The 18,008-nt window shown below is 35.0% G+C and overlaps 2 protein-coding genes and 1 pseudogene across 2 annotated transcripts; 2 read left to right on the forward strand and 1 right to left on the reverse strand.

The window, feature by feature from the left end:
* The first annotated feature begins 2,054 nt into the window (after positions 1-2,054).
* On the forward strand, positions 2,055-3,926 carry LOC128169516 (uncharacterized). The gene is made up of 4 exons (XM_052835643.1): positions 2,055-2,381; positions 2,586-2,718; positions 3,261-3,379; positions 3,662-3,926. Exons 1-4 carry the CDS (start codon positions 2,229-2,231, stop codon positions 3,869-3,871), a joined length of 615 nt encoding a protein of 204 aa, XP_052691603.1. The 5' UTR covers positions 2,055-2,228; the 3' UTR covers positions 3,872-3,926.
* Positions 3,927-9,029: 5,103 nt separating this feature from the next.
* Positions 9,030-10,901, reverse strand: LOC128169513 (uncharacterized; annotated as a pseudogene).
* Positions 10,902-11,820: 919 nt separating this feature from the next.
* Positions 11,821-12,862, forward strand: LOC128169511 (uncharacterized). Its single transcript, XM_052835638.1, has 3 exons — positions 11,821-12,090; positions 12,186-12,267; positions 12,415-12,862. The coding sequence occupies exons 1-3, from the start codon at positions 11,821-11,823 to the stop codon at positions 12,579-12,581; spliced, it is 519 nt and encodes a 172-aa protein (XP_052691598.1). The 3' UTR covers positions 12,582-12,862.
* The last annotated feature ends 5,146 nt before the right edge of the window (positions 12,863-18,008 follow it).

Below are 18,008 nucleotides of genomic sequence, written 5' to 3' on the forward strand. Positions count from 1 at the left end.
TCAATGCATGTAATGTTAATTTTGAGGAAATATTGCAAAAGAACAAACGATTATAAAAATTTTAAAAAACCCTGTATACGCCGATTCACAGCACCATGATATTTAGCAGTCACAAAGTCAAGTCTCTGATCTCTCGGCAGCATTTCCTTCCCAGTTCGTCAGTCAAGTCCATCTGTCTCACTGGATCGCTCATGTTACTCTCTAGCATATTCGATTAATTCACTTTACAAGTAGGTAAAGAAGTTCGCCCAGTCTATTTAATGGGGTTTGATGAATCTTGAAGTCGAAATTTCATGGTTTCGTTTCACTGTTCAAATGTCAGTAGGTGAAATTCTTCTCGCTGTTATAATATATATATATTGTTATCGTTTCAACCACGTCTAAGACGTCTGTCGCTGAACCAGGCTCCTAGCGCTGCACATCTTCAGTTGGATCATGGTCCACGGCCTCGTCCTCCTCGATCATTTCTGCTTCCAACGGCCGCCTCTCCATATTATCACTGGAATCCTCCGAAACTTTTCCATTTACTTTCTCTTCACCACAAATCCCCTCAAATAGGGTGTCATTTCAGGTTCCATCCAGGATATCAAAATCCAATGTTTCCTGCTCATCTTCTGTAACATCAACTTGGACAATGTCTTCCATTCTTCCTTCTTTTTCTGATACTAGCGGACATTGATATTCTCCATGTCCATCATTCTTTTCTCTTGGTATGCCCTAACTTTAGCATTGTTGTTCCAACTTCCTCTGAGTTTTATAATCGAAGTTTTGGCCAATTTCTTTGCATCGTCGTGTTTCTTATCGTGAAATCTTTTGAGATGTGACACTAGATATTCTAATCTAAATGTATATATTCCACAGTTTTCCAAATGGCACTTTCTGACTTTCACGATGTTCTTGTGTCTTTGATTCTCATGTCGTTTCAGGTTCTTCACGCTCGCCAAGATTTTTGCGCAATGTCTACATATTACTGACTCCTGATCGTCCATCCTTAAGTTCTCTATGTATTAATCTTTCAGTTTTTCTGGTTTTTATTGATCCTTCCAAATCTCTATCAATAACGATTGCAGATTTTGTACCCGATCTCAATTCGGCATCCTTACCCGATCGTAATTCGGCGTCCTTACGCGATCGTAATTCGGCGCCCGACTCCGATTCTGTGTCTGACGTAGATCCTGGTTCAGTATCTTCACGTTCTTCTCTATCTTGATTGTCAGTATTTTTAAAAAAAACTCTAAATTTGGTAGTTCTGTTAGCAATTTTTCTCCTAAAATCCTCCATTAAACCAATTAATTTTCTTTTCCCTTTGTATAATCAAATTATCTCCGTGGACAACAACTCCAGGTAAGCTATTATGCTCGATTTTGTAGAGTACCTCACTAATCTTCTTGTTATTACCCAAGGGCCATTCCAATTCCTACATATTTTCTGTTTTCTCCCTGGCGTATCTATTTTCTGGATTCTCCAAACTAATTGACCTATTTCATTGTTGATTAATTGTAATATCTCGAATTATGTTGTGTACCTGTTACCATACTTGTATTTGTTTCATGTGTAGTGTGCATGTGTAGTTCTAGATAAATTCTGGCACGTATCAACATGGTGTCAGCGGTGAAAACTCATCTATACACTCTCGAACACTGGTATATATATATGATTTCTTATGCACAAGTTTGTATTTTTTCTAAAATTCTGCTAAAATCAACACTCCACGTGCGACTATCGTGAAGGTATGGCGCCCCCCTGAGGAGAATGCTGAAGCGCCAGTAATTGTGCTTTGATAAATCGAAACATACGTTTACCGTTTGAATTAAACATTCTCTCTGTTAATGTATCGGAAAACTATGACATGGAAGCGTCAGATTGAAATATACCTCATAGCAAGCGACACAGCGAAATTTCCCGAGGAAATTCAAACTGCAACAATTATCAACTGGTGGTGAGCGACTTCTGAAAATTTATGATCACTTTGAATGGGCACATGGCAAAGATAAGAACCACCCTCAAGATGTTTTTAGAAAGATTGAACAATATTGTAATCCTCGTAAAAACGAAGTGGCTGAATCACATAAATTTTGGAGAAATCACTTATGATCTACATAAAATCTAAACAGTAAAATATGTTAAAGTGTATTTTGTTCTGTGCAGGGAGGTTGGTTTTAGAAATATGAGGAGAGTCCATTCATAAAAGTATGAATTTAAAGGCATAGCTTCTTGCTGCATTTTAGATGTTGATATGCAATGTTTCTTTAATCAGATTGAAGGCTTACAATCAGAGAAAAAATGGTCAAGATGATGTTCAGGCACAATTGATGAAAGAGCTGACTTCATTCGAAGCACACCTTTTAATGACTCCGGAATTTGTTGAGATACGAGGAAAGGTTTGTAAATGATAATTATCTCCATTAGAAAATGCACTTAAAAATAATATTTTCGTATTTTGTCTATCCCGATAAAAATAGAATATAAATACCAAAAAGAAGCCTACGTACAGCGATGACATCAACCATGTTTGTTGCAATTCTTTTGGCTACTCAGTGTAGAACAATAAGTCAATGATTTAAGTCCATGAGTTTCTATTTTAGGTTGGAAGATGTGTTCCAGTTATTTTACCTCTGGAAACGCGCCAGGCTTTATATATAAGTTTTATTGCAAGCAAGATAGTCCGAAAGGCATGTTCCATTCCAGTTGAATCTCCATACCTTTTTGGTAGCAAAAGTAAGTGCAGAGTTTGTATGTTTATAGATCAGTTATACATAAAATGGGGGATTCAGATAATTCATAGCTTGACTGCCTGTGAACAGTAAATTATGCTATCCTCTCCACTGAATTCAATAATTCGTGAAATAATCCTTTACCTTATTAGAATAAATTAATTGCAGCAAATTGTCTTCAATTTAATTCAAAACTGCATGTTTTGCAGTTATTTAATAGGAGTAGCAAACTATTAGCTGCCAAAAGATTTCCAGAAACTTTTTATTTTTGCAGTTTTCTGTCGGTACTGGTAAATATCTAGCTAACAAATTTTAAGTTGCCATAAGACGACCAAAAACAGTTCTTATCCTTTTCATACAATAGCAGAAACAAACATAGCCAAAGGTTTGCCAGATTCTTGACAATTTCATGCTGGCTGGACAGTATTAAATTGAAAGATTTAAATATTATAAATAGGTTACCAGTTATACAATTTTTGGCAATAAGCTAAAAAATAATCTTAAATGGCTAGATGTATTTTATTTCTCCATTGATTTTTATTGCAGCTGGAGGTGTATTTAGGGGGTATGATGCCATATCAATTGTTGCTCAAGAGGCTGGGCTGTCAAGTCCAAGCCTTATTCGTACAAGTAATATGAGGAAATATATGGCCACCATGGTTCAGGTAAAAATCAATATCCTTTCCATACTCTTTAATCTGTGGTTGGTTTGACAAATTGTTGTTTTATAAATGGTCAAATATATTGAAAACAGTTCACTTTCTCACTGGTAAACCATAATTATATTTCTTTGTTGCTTATGTCAAGATGCATCAAGATCATTCACACCCCTTAATCATATATTTTCTTTTTTCTCATGCCATTGCAAGGGTAGATTTGCAATGCACGCTAGTAAACTGTATTACCATGTTATGTTTTACACTACAAGTACATACTTTTATGAACAGGCTCTTGATACCAGTGAAGCTGAGAGGAGTTGGATCATACAACACCTAGGGCATAGTATGGATGTGCATTTACACCATTACAGACAAACATCTGATGTACTAGAAAGAACAGAAGTAGCAAAGATTTTGTTGATTGAAGATTTTGGAATAGTGCCCCATTATGTGGGAAGAAAACTTTCCGATATTCAGTTGGATGGTAAGTTATTTTGATTTTGATGTTGATGTCATAGCATGCACCAGACAGAACGCGTCAGATGTAATTATAGCTACAAATTGGAAAGTCATTTTTAGTCTTAATTAGACAATACACAAATTTTTAAGGGTGTTTTGATTAGTTCTTTTGCAAAGCAAGTCCAATCCTACCTTCACACACTTTGACTTGGTGTACATTCCTAAACGAAATAGATTTCATTTGGCTGCATACTTTTCTGCACCTCATTTTAGCTAGCATTATACTTTTCCATTTTCAAAGATTTTGAAATTAAGAGAAATACAAAATTTAGTTAATTTCAGCTGTTACTACCTTTTTACAAACAATATTTTTATGATGATCCAAATGAATATAAGACACTATTGGATCAAATTGGGATGTACTGTATCATTCTTGTGTAACGGAATGTTACGTAGATTTACGTACAAGATTTACACTTGCACAAATCTTGAATTTTCAAAACATTTTCAGATATCATTTTAACTGGTGAAAGTACATCTGATGTGGGTTCTCAAGAAAAGCCAGTATTTGAACAGCAGCAAGACGATGACAGCGTTATTCCAGAGTTAAATGTGAATCCCATGAATAGTGATGATGAAGATGGATGTAAGTTTAGATAAACTATATACATGTATACGATTCATTATACGCAGCATGGATATCATTATATGGATCATGGTATACAAGTAATAATAAATGTGTGCTCAGGAAATTAAAACAAAGGAGAAATCACTTATGATGTATGGAAATACGAAGTAAAAATGCTGATGAAGGATTCTGGTTATACTAGAGAACAGAAAGACTTTGCTATAAGAAGATCCTTAACTGGACCTGCAATAAGGATGATAATGTAACAGGGATTAGATAAGTCACTATTGGAGATACTGGCTCCGGGATCATGAAACTCCTAAATTTTAGTGCAATTTTGTCTTAGATCTAAGATTAAGACTTAGTTAAGATTGCTTACGTAAGTGGATCATAAAACAATCCAAGATAAAACTTAGATAAGATTTGTCTTAGCTTAGACCTCATAGCAAGTCCCGCGATTTTTCGACCGAATTGTTAGAAGTGGAACTCTTCTTCGTTCGAAGATTCCTATCGTCTGCATCGTAAACATTATAATAATCATGATCATGGATAGCATTAGCGATAATGATAAAGCAAAACGACAGCGGAAGATGAACTGGGACCCAAAGGAGGAGGTGTCCAAGCGGGAACAGTTGTTGTTCGGGAAGCTGGACGGGCCAGGAAGAACCACGACCGAGAAGGCATACGATTTATTGAATATGTAAGATTTGTTTCCTTCTCATCATGCCTATCGCAATATGTTGGATAATCACAACATTATAAAATCATACTAATAAGATGCTTCAAGCAAATATTAGTATAGTTTTAACTGGATAACATGACAGTTATACAGACGTGTTTACACACTTTCACAAGGGGAAATAACTTCAAAAGCAAGTCAACAAATGGAAAAGCCTAGACTATAGATAGAAATACATATATCGCTTTTTTACCTGACCAAACTCAAATAATTTCACAACTCGTCAATTTTCATGCCATTCATATAAAGATATATGCATAAGTATATAGTTGTAACACTTCAATCAGAAGATTTGCAACCCCAAACGATATTTTTTCAAGGATTTTAAAATTAAGATTTATAAAGTAAACTTTTCTTTTCAACAGACTTTGCCATAATTTTTAATTCAGATATTATAGTTTCTCATCATTGTGTTAAATCATTTAAGATTTGTTTATAATTTGACATGTATATTTTTTATACATACATAAAGACTGTAAATTAATTGATGAAACCGAATGTGAATAAAGAATGAATAAATTAGGGCCCCTTATTTTGGGATATGGATTGATATGATTTGCATAAATATATTTTCTTCATAAAATTGCAGTAAAATATTGTGTATAATTTTTAGATAAATTAATTGCTCTTTTTTCTTAGCGGAAATGTCAATTCTCAAAGAACAGAAATTAAAAAAAGTACAGAACATCAAGCAGAAAGATAAAATACTAGTATATCTTGCTAAATTTAATTGAAAGTTTTATTTAAATTATTTATACAGTATATAGCTTACAAAAAATAATGATTAATTTATATCAAATAATCAAAACATAACTTAGGTAGGTTTATTTTATATTGTTTTAAAAAACTAAATTGCATCAACGTTGATGAACTTAATTGCAGCAAATGAAAAAAAGAAGCGCCATTTTGCATCCAAGAAGCCCTACTCTCCCAACCTAAGTGAACAACTTTTGTTGGATAACTTGAAGGCAGATCAAGTTTATGCTCTTCCATGTGGAATAGACACTGCAAGTGGTAAATATATATAATTGATTATACATGCATTAGATTCATAACTATGTTTAATTTGTTAATACACCAATCAAGAATCCTTAGGATTCCTTTGTTTCTTTTGTTAACAAATCATTCTGTCACATTCAAGCCATTCAGATAACAACTTAAACCGTTCATTTTTGTATTTTTCTTTCAAAATGTTTTGTTTTATAATTTCTGCTCTTCTAATCGGACACATATCAGCGGTATGTGATTTTTGTCAGCCTAGTGCTTTAGGTTCGCTTTGCAGTGGTGAAATTGTTTGTCCGACACAGACTCAAGTTGTAACTGTACAGTGTTATATGAAACAAAGTTTTTCCAGTGAACCCATCGGACAGTTATTAATTCAGGGTTCATGTGCTTCCATTGAAAATTATGTACATTTTTGTTTGGAGAATAACATTCGGGAAATTGTGATGCTGGACACAGATTCACCCGTCCTACACTGTTCAGGTAATCTTTTGTTAACAAATCATTCTGTCACATGCGCGGATCAAGGATTTTTTTTTCCGGGGGGGGGGGGGGGGGTGGGTGGGTCCAAATGATAATTGTGTTTGCCAGGGGGGTGGGGGCGAGGCATATTTGCGATAAATTTACTATGTGATTTTAATAATTTTTCAATTTCCATTTCTTTTTATGGGGTGGGGATTGCCTCATATAAATCCATCCTCTCTATCTATCTTTTCTACCTTTCTCTTAACATTAGAAGTACCGTCTTGTTGGAAAACTCCGCCTCCTGTCAGTTTTACATACTTTAAACCAATCGCTACCTTGTAAAATAACACTGATGACAAAGAAAAAAAAAGAAAGCCTAGACACTTCATAGGTGGGCTGGCATAGAAGACGGCAGATATTCAAATGCTGAAATTTTGCATTTAAAACTTTTCCCGAACTTTTTTTCGGGCCTCTCGTGCGTTACCCTTAAGTCAATGACATTCGGAACACGGGAAGAGTTATCGTTCTTGGCATAGATGTCGCTGTGCAGCTAACTTCCGTAGCTTCTACTTGGAACGTTTCAAAATATCGTGGTCGCGAGTGACAAATGTTTATTAATTGGATAGATTACGGTTCAGCGTGCTAATTTATTTAAGTTTTCAGATAGAAGGATATGTGTGGAAGTGAGAAAAATAGATGACACCAAAGGTATAGCGATTTTTGATATAGTAATCGTTTGAATTTCCCAGGTGGTACCTCAATGTAAACAAACGGGAGTTGCTTACCTTCTCTCTTTATATATATAGGGGAAACGAGTGTGATTATAAAATGCTACCAAGTCGTGATATTTCTTTTATTTTTCGCCTGGAGACATATATAAGGGGTTGTTAATGATAATTAATAAAAGAAATTAAAAAAAAAATTTTGAAAAAAAAATATAAAAAAAAGGGGGGGGGGGGGGTAGTGCACGGTCCAGTCCACAAGCACCTGTGGTGCGAATGTAAAACTTGTTGAGTTGTGAAGTCAGTTTGGATGATAATAGAAAGAAGAAATTGGGCGTTCTTCCGTCCATCTGAAGTTGACACCCAATGTTGTGATACCTTTAATAAGATAGGCGCCTAGCGATTGGTTGAGAGGACAGTATTTGTTCATCAGTTTATTAATAAAAATTAGTGCCGCTTGTAAACAATGTGGCCGGTTAGCGTTAGCTAAGAAATGAACAGGCCCGGTCAAACTCTGGTCGCCAGCGGCTATTTGAAGGTGTTGGAATGTCACTGGGTTAACTGAGGCGCATTCTCTATTATTCAAGTGAATCGGGAACTAGAATGAGAGAGTTATTCTTCGTGGATCTTGAACAGGTTGCTGATACATGTAAATATGCAATCACAGATTTTCAATGAAATTTGAGGAAAAAGGATAGACAACAAATAATTTAATTCGTATAAAATCGGGTAATGAATATTTGTGGGTTTTAATGATTGTGTGTTCATCTTATGCTATCCCAGTTGTGGATTAAAACAACAACAAGACACAAACATGCAGCTCAAGCTTTCTTTTTTTACATTCGACAGACAGGACATGGTGAAATTTCTAATCTAAGAATTAAGAGTTGTCGGTATTAAGCCGTTAAAAAAAATTGTTTAACATTTTTAAATCTGTTTTCAAGTTGAACTGACAGAAAATATAGGTTTTTAAATACGTTTCTTCCTTCTTTCGATTTGGTTCGTCTTAGGAATTGAAAGTAGGAATCTCTTTCTGCACTGAGGGTCACAGAATGACATTGGAGACTCAGAAGCCGTTAACTTGATATCTTTGTTAAAAATTCGTCTTTGATCTTTGGAGCATTGCTGCAGAAGAGGGTAAGAATGAAGTAACGCATTTTTAATTCGTTAAAAAACGGTCCAATTACGCGTAAGCTGGAAGTAGGCGAAAGGATAGAGGAAATATGTCCCTTGAATAAGATTATTGAAAGGTTTCTGCGCTTACCGTAGTTAAGGGTCAAAAGGACAATGTCACTCTTTCAGCGGATATGACTGCTTCGTAAGCCCAGGAGTCTCTCCGGCAAGACAGCGTTCACTATTTCTAAATGACCTATCTAAAGTTCCATAATATAAAAAAAGCTCATAAAAGCACCTGAATTTCTATAAATAAGCATTTTTATAACTTATTAATATACCCCCTCTATATAAAATATTCTTTTCATTTATAGAAATTCAGAGGCCTGTAGTTTTAGATTTCAGATTAAGTGTCAGAGCTTAAAAGAACGGCAACTTTCATAATTTGCCCGGATACGATCTGATATTTAAAAGCAGCTAAAACCGACATCTTGCAAGGTATGCATTTTGTGCACGTGATAACATTATTTAATTACCAATTAGTAATCCAAAATAGAAATACATTTTGGTCGCCAGGAACTCAATGTTTTCTACCAAACGAATCTCTGAATTCGAAGTGGTATAGAATAGTTCTTTTTTCATCTCGATTAAGGCCTTCTCAAAGAACTCTCGCCTCGGACCCCCGAGATCCTGGGCCAGTTCTCCAAGGAAGGTTACCTCCAATGGGAACCTCAAATTCTTTTGGTGGCATAATTCCTCAATCGAATATCGGAGACAAGACTTCCTAAACACATATAAATGGGAGGTGTCCCCCTCTATCGGCTCATCTTCCCACTGGACGTCTGAAGGTCGTCCAGCAAGAAACACTCTTGTGTATTGATTAAGTACCGCCACAGGCTCCTTTGTATTACCCTTACAAATTATATTATACAAATATATTTACATTTATTACTGTATTTGCCTATGATAATACTGTGTATCGATTTTGTACTATAGAGTCCAATAAATTCAAACGACGTATAGTTTGGGCACAAGCGGGGTTTGCTTTTTTATATTCAAATATTTGATCGTACAATTGCTGAAAAATGATATATAAATATAAGTAATAAGGAATCATTCGTTGAATAATCTGAGGTATTATTTCGGGCGGGATGTGATGAAATCTATCATAGAGACCGTCGGGCTATATTGAATTTGAACACGCCCCGACCGAAATTATCGCCTCATATTACTCAATGAATGATTCTTTATTTCTTAAATAAAATATAAATTTCATTATAGTAGTTATGCGCTAACAGGATGTCTATGAGTTGAGAGAGAGAGAGACTTACAATTTTCCCAAGGCCATTTTAACCAATTTTTCTGCATTCTCATCTGATTTTTGTGATTAAATTTTTCCATCTGTTGTCAGTTGCAATTGTTCTTCATTGCTGTCGTTTGAATTGCCTCTGAATAAAATGCATGTAGTTAGAGTGAAACCCATTGTGACTCTTACGTGTTTTTGACCGTCTCATTGCATTTTAATAAATAATTGGGTCTATCTTTTTCCAGTTCCTCCACAGCGATTTCAATGATGTTGTTGTTCCCTGATAACAGAGGTTGAAGTCTGTCATCAGGGTTCAGGAATTTGTCGGCGTTTATGAGAATCGGCATTTTGTTCCCTTGCCTAAATGGTGATTCATGTAGATAATCTATCAAGTTCTATAAGACATAACATCGAAACGTTTAATTTAAAATAATGCAGTGAGGGTGCATTGATAATCTTTGGTGCTTTCTATTTACATAACTAACCTGGAAACCTTTTTTTAATTAAGATTACTAAAACAAAGATCTCTCCATATGAACTGGAATAATTGATCACTTTCAGATGAATATTGAGTGTTTCAAATTCTTACAATATACGTAAAGTTGACTAATTACAGTAGGTGTCGTCCCTAGACTTGAGCACTTTGTATTCCAGCCACCGTCTGTGTTTTTTACAGCAAGTACGCTCTGCTATCATTGTATAATCATCTTTAAAATATTTTATTTTAAACTAGTTTTAGAAATACCTGGACACGAGATTCAAACGGAAAGAAGTGTCTGATTATGTGAACGGGAATGTTACAGGTGTTTACAATGACTCATCATGAGTCACGCGCTTCAAGGGGACCCCTTCTAGCAGGTGCGGGTATTGCGCAATGTCCTCCCCAGAGGCAATATAATATAGCACTTTTCTTCAGCTGAATGAGCATTGATTTCTATGATGTATGGATAATTTTGAATATGTTGCCATATTACTTACTCTAAACTTTCTTTGCCTTGCCCTTGAACTTTTTGTCTCAATTTAGCATTGACGATTTTTGTCAAAAAGACGCCCACGTGACCCTAAAAAGTCACCTGACCGTCAAATTTAGACATGGTCAAGTAAAGGTGACCCATATCTTTACAAAAACATACAAAACAGTGTTGAACTATTCATTATGCAGAAATGAATAGACAAAAGCAAAACGACCTCCTTTTACTGCTGTTTAAAAGCAAAATGTTGCCTTAACCGTCTTGCGTTTGATCAAATTCACAGTACACTGGAAGATGAGAATTGTTTATTTAGAGCAGTGTCCCATGCAATTAGCGATTCGGAAGAAAATCACCAGATTCTCAGAATGAAAACCATCAAACATGCTCAGAAAAATTCTGAAAAGTTTATAGTCATTTTAAGAGAGGGTTACAGCTCAGTTAACGAGTATATAAAGAACACGAAAATGGACAAAATTGGTACATGGACAACAGAATTTGAAATTTTGGCCCTGTCCCATCTCCTGTCTTGCGATATTTAAACTCACATTAACGAAAATTCTCAATGGCTAAAATTTTCCGGTTATGTTATCGGTCAAGACAAGTCACTTATTACAGGGACTATTTTGTTACAGCACCAGCACGAAAGACATTTACAAAAAACTAGCTGTTATAAATAGATAATTATAAATAATAGGGCATAGTTTATTAGACTATATCTTGTTAATTTTTTTTTTAATCGTCAAAGACAAACACCTCGGCGAACGGGTATACACAGGGTGCTCGGCCAACGGGTATACACAGGGTGTTACGCAACTTCGAATCTTACAGGATTGCGTAATCGCACGGGCACTATACACGGCCGTCTGGGATGTCGCGCATCCCCCCTTTTGAAGTTACCCACAGGCTGTTTCGCCGAGAGTCCCCTTCTCTTTGAAGTGATGCCGTTTGCGGCGACAGACTGTCTAGCTATCTAGAAGTACCCGGATTCTGACCACGCACGTGCAGCCCTGGTTACTTCTATTCTAGCTTCAGACAGAGAAAGATGCAAGTGGTTTTTGTTTTAGTTTTTAGTTGTAGTTTAGCTCAGCCATGTAGGCGAGGAGAAGATGTTGTTACGTGTTTTAGATTTGTTAGGAGGGAGTTTGAAGGCACTAGGATTATGAAAATTGCCGATGTGAATGCCCCACGACTAGATCTGACAGAGTTTGAAGATTTGGAACAACTACAGATAGTCAAGTCCAGGCTGTCCTGCAACGCCATAGAGAGAAATCAAGGGACGATAGTCATTCTTGGCTCTAAAGAATGCTCACATGTAAGTTATAATTATGCCTACATGTTCACGTAGATAGTCAGTTAAAAATAAAAAAAAGTGTTTGTTAACATTCATATTTACTTTATTTATTTTAGGATGTAACTACCGAAGAAACAACGAGCACTCTGACCAGCACGCTGACCAGCCTGACGAGAGACGTCTTATCGAACGGCACATGTAAATAAAAAATTTTTTTTAGTACGCGTCTAGGAGACTTTGACAACGATGGCTGAAAAATTATGATTTTTTTCCCCATTTAAAAACGAGATAGATACTTTGAATGTAAATGATACAATATTCAGAATGTATTATTTTAACTTTTAGATGTTAAGCTGATTGTCCTATACGGAGTGATTTCCGCCATTTTTATTTTGACGGCCGTGATTTGTATTGCCCTTGCGCTATGGAGGAAATGTAGGGGGCGCACCCACGCCATAGCCGATGCCGAATCCCTCGTGTACTTCGATATGAGTGACTTTAAAGTCGAATAAATTGTATATATTTTTTTTATAGTGGTGACTATTTTGATTTGCATTCTGGAATGGATTTTCCGGGAGGAAGAGGTAATCCAACGGGAGGAAGCAGCAATTCAGCCACGGCAAGTGCAGATTCCCCCGCCACCAGTCCCCCGTAGATCCAACCGTACCAGGAGACACCCCCGAATCGCTTATCGTATTGACTTGTGAATAAAGCGGACTGTGTGTGATGTAAATAAAAGTATGTTGTTATTGTTGTTTGAACTACATTGATATACTTTGAATTAAATTGTTATAACTGATTATCATCGTCTTTCTTTTCCTACTGGTACAAAGTTGAATCAGGTGTTACTAAAAGTTCATTACATAACCAAGATCATTGAGGCACCATGAGTACGATGCATAAGAGCAGTCGTCGATATGTTGGAACTAGTTGATAAGAGAAAAAAAAATGTTGAGTAATTAGTCTTACGTATCAAGTATCATGAAGTATTCAAACCTGTCAGCGAGGAACAATAAGTTAACAAAATGTCTGAATTTCAGACCAAAATGTTGTTGATATGTTGAAACATGTTTATGACCGAATCATGTTAGAATTATTCTTACGTAAAAAGTTTCACGAGGTAATCAAACAAGATCAATGAGGAACAATAAGAGCAAACGAAATATTATATCAGAGTTAACAAAATGTCTAAATTACATGCTGAAATGAGGGGCGATGGAAATGAGTTTGAACACGACTTTATCTCTTAATAAAATAAAAGGTTGCGAAATTTTTATGTAAATAATGAAGTAAGATATAGGTATATATAAAGTCGACTATTTCATCAAAAATACTGACATTCTGTATTCAACACAGCCATGGCCGTAACTCTGTTCAGCTGCGAATTGGGAGAAGGGTGAGTTTTGAGCATTATAAAAGACGAGGCGGAGTATTTTAAAGATCTCCGGATTGTTGAAAACGACGATCAGCCGTCCAGGAAAGGCCAGCGCCTAACACCGAGCCGTTGGAAGAACCTAATCAACAACATTGAAGACATAGAAAAAGGAAGTAGAGAGTATGAAAAATAAAGAGGACGTCGACTACCGACTTCACTTGGGAGGTAACATATTTGTTTCAATTAAAACACCGTACTGGTGCTTGAACCTCTGGGTTGTAGGGATAGTGCTGATTAAATAGAAATATGGCGGACAGTGCCTATTTACGAGCAATGTTCCGCTTTAAGATATTGTGAAAGCATTTTGAAAGGGTTCAAGGGGAGGGAGTTTTATCAATTAATAGAGTTATCTTCCCTTCTTCATATTTAGTAACTAATCATTCAATATAAATCAAATGTAAATAAGGTGACATACTATTTATCGAAATAAACAAAAAATCAAGTGAAATTTATCAAAAATTTCTTTCCCTAAATTGTTAACACCTCTATTCAATAAATCAAAACTTATCACAGTTTACAATTTGAATTATTTTCATGCGCGGATCTAGAGGGGGGGGGGGGGGGTCGGGGGGGTCCCGCCCCCCCCCCCCCCCCCGGAAAATGAAATTTATTAAATTTACACAGTAAAATTATCGCGAAAATATGCCTCGGACCCCCCCTGGCAAACACAATTATCCTTCGGACCCTCCCCTGGAAAAATTTTCTGGATCCGCGATGAGCTATCCATCCTAGTGAAGGATCATTTATGGAAGATGGAGGGACACCTCATGCAAACAATATTCCCATTGGGTGAATTTTCACCCAACATGATGCTGAAAGCTATCATCAGAGGAAGGAATATTGTTGAGATGTAAGTTGTAAAAATTCAAAAAACTCAATTAAGTCATCTTTCAGTATTACAATTGTTGAAATACACATAAGTTCTGACAGTTTTAAAAGACTACTAATCCAAAATACTATCTATCACAGTATTTTTATTAACCCACCTTTGTAAAAAGTCACTTACAGTAAACCAAGCTTATAATCAATGCTTAAAAATAAGTAATTATCAATAGGGTAAAGTAAATTATCCATATATTTAAGCAAATTTTGAGGTCCTTGGTACTTTGATATAAACATCTTCTACAGTATTTTATATGCTTTTTATAGATATATCGAACTTGATACACTGGTAATCTAATGAAAATCTTTACAACTCTTTGCTTGATTGACATCAAAATTTATACATAACTCCTACAAAGTAAAAATCCCTTCTTTGTTTAGAGGTCACATATCTTAATGTGTTAATGAATTGAATTTGTATTAACATAGGAGTGTCATTTACTTTAGATATTGAAAACATTTTGCTTGATGTAGATCAAACTTGATAAAACAGTAACTCGTATAAAGTACTTGTTCCTGATCTTAAGGACAAGGTCATGTTTAAACCATTTTTATGCCCTCGCCCTATGCCTATCAGCCCTTTCTGTAATTCTGTCATTCCATCATTCACTTTCTGATCATTACCTCAACAACCCTTGGGCACATTCAACTCAAATTTAATATATTGCGGTGTCATATTAACATACAGGTTGTGTTCTAATATCGTTCTGGTCCGATGATTTTTCACAGAGTTATGCTTCTTAAACTTGAAATTTAGAAATTCACATTCTGATCATTATCTCAACAACAGTTGCACTCATTCAACTCAAATTTAATGTATGGATGACAGATGTGTCGCAGAAATATACAGATTGAGTTCAAATTTAGTTTCGGGCCGATGGTTTTTGACAGAGTTATGTCCTTGAACTTTCAAAAGAATGAGAAAAAAATGACCATTTTTCACTTCCCACTCATTTTAAAGGATATTTCATATGTGGGTTTTTTTCACTAAAAAATACAGGTTGCGTTCAAATTTTTCCAATCCAATGATTTTTGACACCTATACCTTGAACATTGAAAAAAAAGGGAAATTCTTTGTTTCCACTTTAACATTTGAAGGGGTGCTTATATAAAACTGATAATTCATATGTAAGTCATTTTCTAGAAAATACAGTTCAACTTTGAATGTGGTTCCGGTTCAATGACTTGACAGAGTTATGCGTCTTGAACTTTGAAAAAAATGACAAACTCTCGGTTTCCGCTCTCTACCTTTTGAAGGAATGCATATCTAAAGCGGATATTTCATATGGGGGTTATTTAATAGAAAATACAGGTTGAGTTTGAAATCGGTTCTAGTCTGATATGCCTCTTGAACTTAAGAAAATTAAGTAATTCTCAGGGATACTAACTTCTTTTAGAATCAAACAAATAGTTCCATTTAAAGTTTTGGCTGCTTGCGGGGGCATTTGTGGCGTTACAACACATCTAGTTTCAACATACAAATTATTGTCAACTCACTCTTTTAAGAATCCTTTGCTTCATTCCCATTTAAGGTGATGTATGGGAAGTCTATAATTAAAAGTACATTTTAACTCCTTATTTAAAAGGTTACAACATCATTATACTTGTACATTTATTTATAAAAAAAACATACTTAAGATAAATTCTAATTGTCTACTTCTTTTCCTTCTATTGATAGATCATCAATTGAACTTGCTGAAGAGGAATAAATTGTCATGACGGATTAAAAGTTTGCTCTCCTCAAGACATACTTTGACGGACTATGGTCAAGATTTTTTTATTTTTTTTTCTAATTTCTAGTTTTCATTTCAACTACGAAATGTTCAGCTACCATTACACTTTTCAAAGAAGACTGGTTCTTTCATTTTGATTTTGAAATTTTTAAGTAAGCACTAAAATCTTTGGTCAATTTTTTGTGAAATACAAATTGCCTTTGCCCTTTCTCTGTTAAGGCTAGAATACCTAATGTTCAGCTACCATCAATCATAATTTTAGATATTTTGTGAATTTCTTGGTTGTTTTTTTTTTGTGAAATACAAATTCCTGTTGCCTTTGTTAAGGCTAGAATAACTAATGTTCAGCTACCATTAAGCTTTTCAAAGAAAACAGGTTCTTCGTTTGAATTTGCTCTCCAGAAGACATAATTTGATGGACTATGGTCAAGATGTTTTTTTGTTTTCTTATTTCTTGTTATAATTTTAATTTTGAAATGTTTAAGTAAGCAGTGCTTAAAATCATATTTTCAGATATTTTGTGAATTTTTTGTGAAATACAAATTGCCTTTGACTTTTTTGTGGAATACAAATTGCCTTTGCCTTTACTCTGTCAAGGCTAGAATTAATAACTAATGTTCAACTACCATTAATCATATTATTAGATATTTTGTGAATTTCTTGCGGGGTTTTGTGAAATATGAATTCTTGTTAAGGCTAGAATAACTAATGTTCAGCTACCATTTAACTTTTGAAAGAAAACTGGTTCTTCATTCGGGTTTGCTCTCCTGAAGACATAATTTGATGGACTATGGTCAAAATGTTTTTTTTTGTTTTTCAATTTCTTGTTTTCATTTCAATTTCGAAATGTTTAAGTAAGCAGTGCTTAAAATCATATCTTAGATATTTTGTGAATTTTTTGTGAAATACAAATTGCCTTTGACTTTTTTGTGGAATACAAATTGCCTTTGCCTTTACTCTGTTAAGGCTAGAATAACTAATGTTCAGCTACCATTAATCATATTTACAGATATTTTGTGAATTTCTGGGGGGGGGGGGGGGGTTGTGAAATACAAATTCTTGTAGACTTTACTTTGTTAAGGCTAGAATAACTAATGTTTACCTACCATTAAACATTTAAAAGAAAACTGGTTCTTTGTTCGGATTTGGTCTCCTGAAGACATAATTTGATGGACTATGGTCAAGATGGTTTTTTTGTTTTCTAATTTCTTGTTTTCATTTCAATTTCGAAATGTTTAAGTAAGCAGTGCTTAAAATCATATTTTCAGATATTTTGTGAATTTTTTGTGAAATACAAATTGCCTGTGGCTTTTTTGTGAAATACAAATTGCCTTTGGCTTTTTTGTGAAATACAAATTGCCTTTGCCTTTACTCTGTTTAGGCTACAATAATTAATGTTCAGCTACCATTAATCTTAATTTTAGATATTTTGTGAATTTCTGGGGTTTTTTTGTGAAATACAAATTCCCGTTGCCTTTACTTTGTTAAGGCTAGAATAACTAATGTTCAGCTGCCATCAAACTTTTGAAAGAAAAACTGGTTCTTTGTTCGATTTGTTGGAGTCTGTAAAAATCAAATTTGTACTGTACTACACAAAACAGTGCAAAATGGAATGCTTCACACATTTTTACCTATCCTGGCCGGAAGGAAACAAAAACATTAATTTTCAACTTTTTTGTTTTGAAAATTGTTTATTATTCAATAGAGACGCTTTAATTACTTTGTTTTAAAATCGATGCACGCATTCTCGAGATTTTTGGGCTCCAAAGTACTGAAGCGAGAGACCGCGTAGCTCAGTCGTTAGAGTGGTTGACTTGTGTCCAGGCGACCGGGGTTCACTATCCGAGTGCCGAATGTTATTTTTTCTTTAATTCTGTTTTGATTTAATA

Source organism: Crassostrea angulata, unplaced genomic scaffold (genome assembly GCF_025612915.1).
Source record: "Crassostrea angulata isolate pt1a10 unplaced genomic scaffold, ASM2561291v2 HiC_scaffold_145, whole genome shotgun sequence".
In the NCBI taxonomy this organism is placed as follows: Eukaryota; Metazoa; Mollusca; class Bivalvia; order Ostreida; family Ostreidae; genus Magallana; species Magallana angulata.

What these genes read in the sequence shown, in the direction of transcription:
- LOC128169516 (XM_052835643.1), top strand. Translation starts at nt 2,229, where the DNA reads ATGTTGATATGCAATGTTTCTTTAATCAGATTGAAGGCTTACAATCAG. An exon ending in TTGTTGAGATACGAGGAAAG is followed by an intron (nt 2,382 to 2,585) that starts GTTTGTAAATGA and finishes TTTCTATTTTAG; the next exon opens with GTTGGAAGATGTGTTCCAGT. An exon ending in ATATGGCCACCATGGTTCAG is followed by an intron (nt 3,380 to 3,661) that starts GTAAAAATCAAT and finishes TTTTATGAACAG; the next exon opens with GCTCTTGATACCAGTGAAGC.
- LOC128169511 (XM_052835638.1), top strand. Translation starts at nt 11,821, where the DNA reads ATGCAAGTGGTTTTTGTTTTAGTTTTTAGTTGTAGTTTAGCTCAGCCA. An exon ending in GCTCTAAAGAATGCTCACAT is followed by an intron (nt 12,091 to 12,185) that starts GTAAGTTATAAT and finishes TATTTATTTTAG; the next exon opens with GATGTAACTACCGAAGAAAC. An exon ending in CGTCTTATCGAACGGCACAT is followed by an intron (nt 12,268 to 12,414) that starts GTAAATAAAAAA and finishes TTTAACTTTTAG; the next exon opens with ATGTTAAGCTGATTGTCCTA.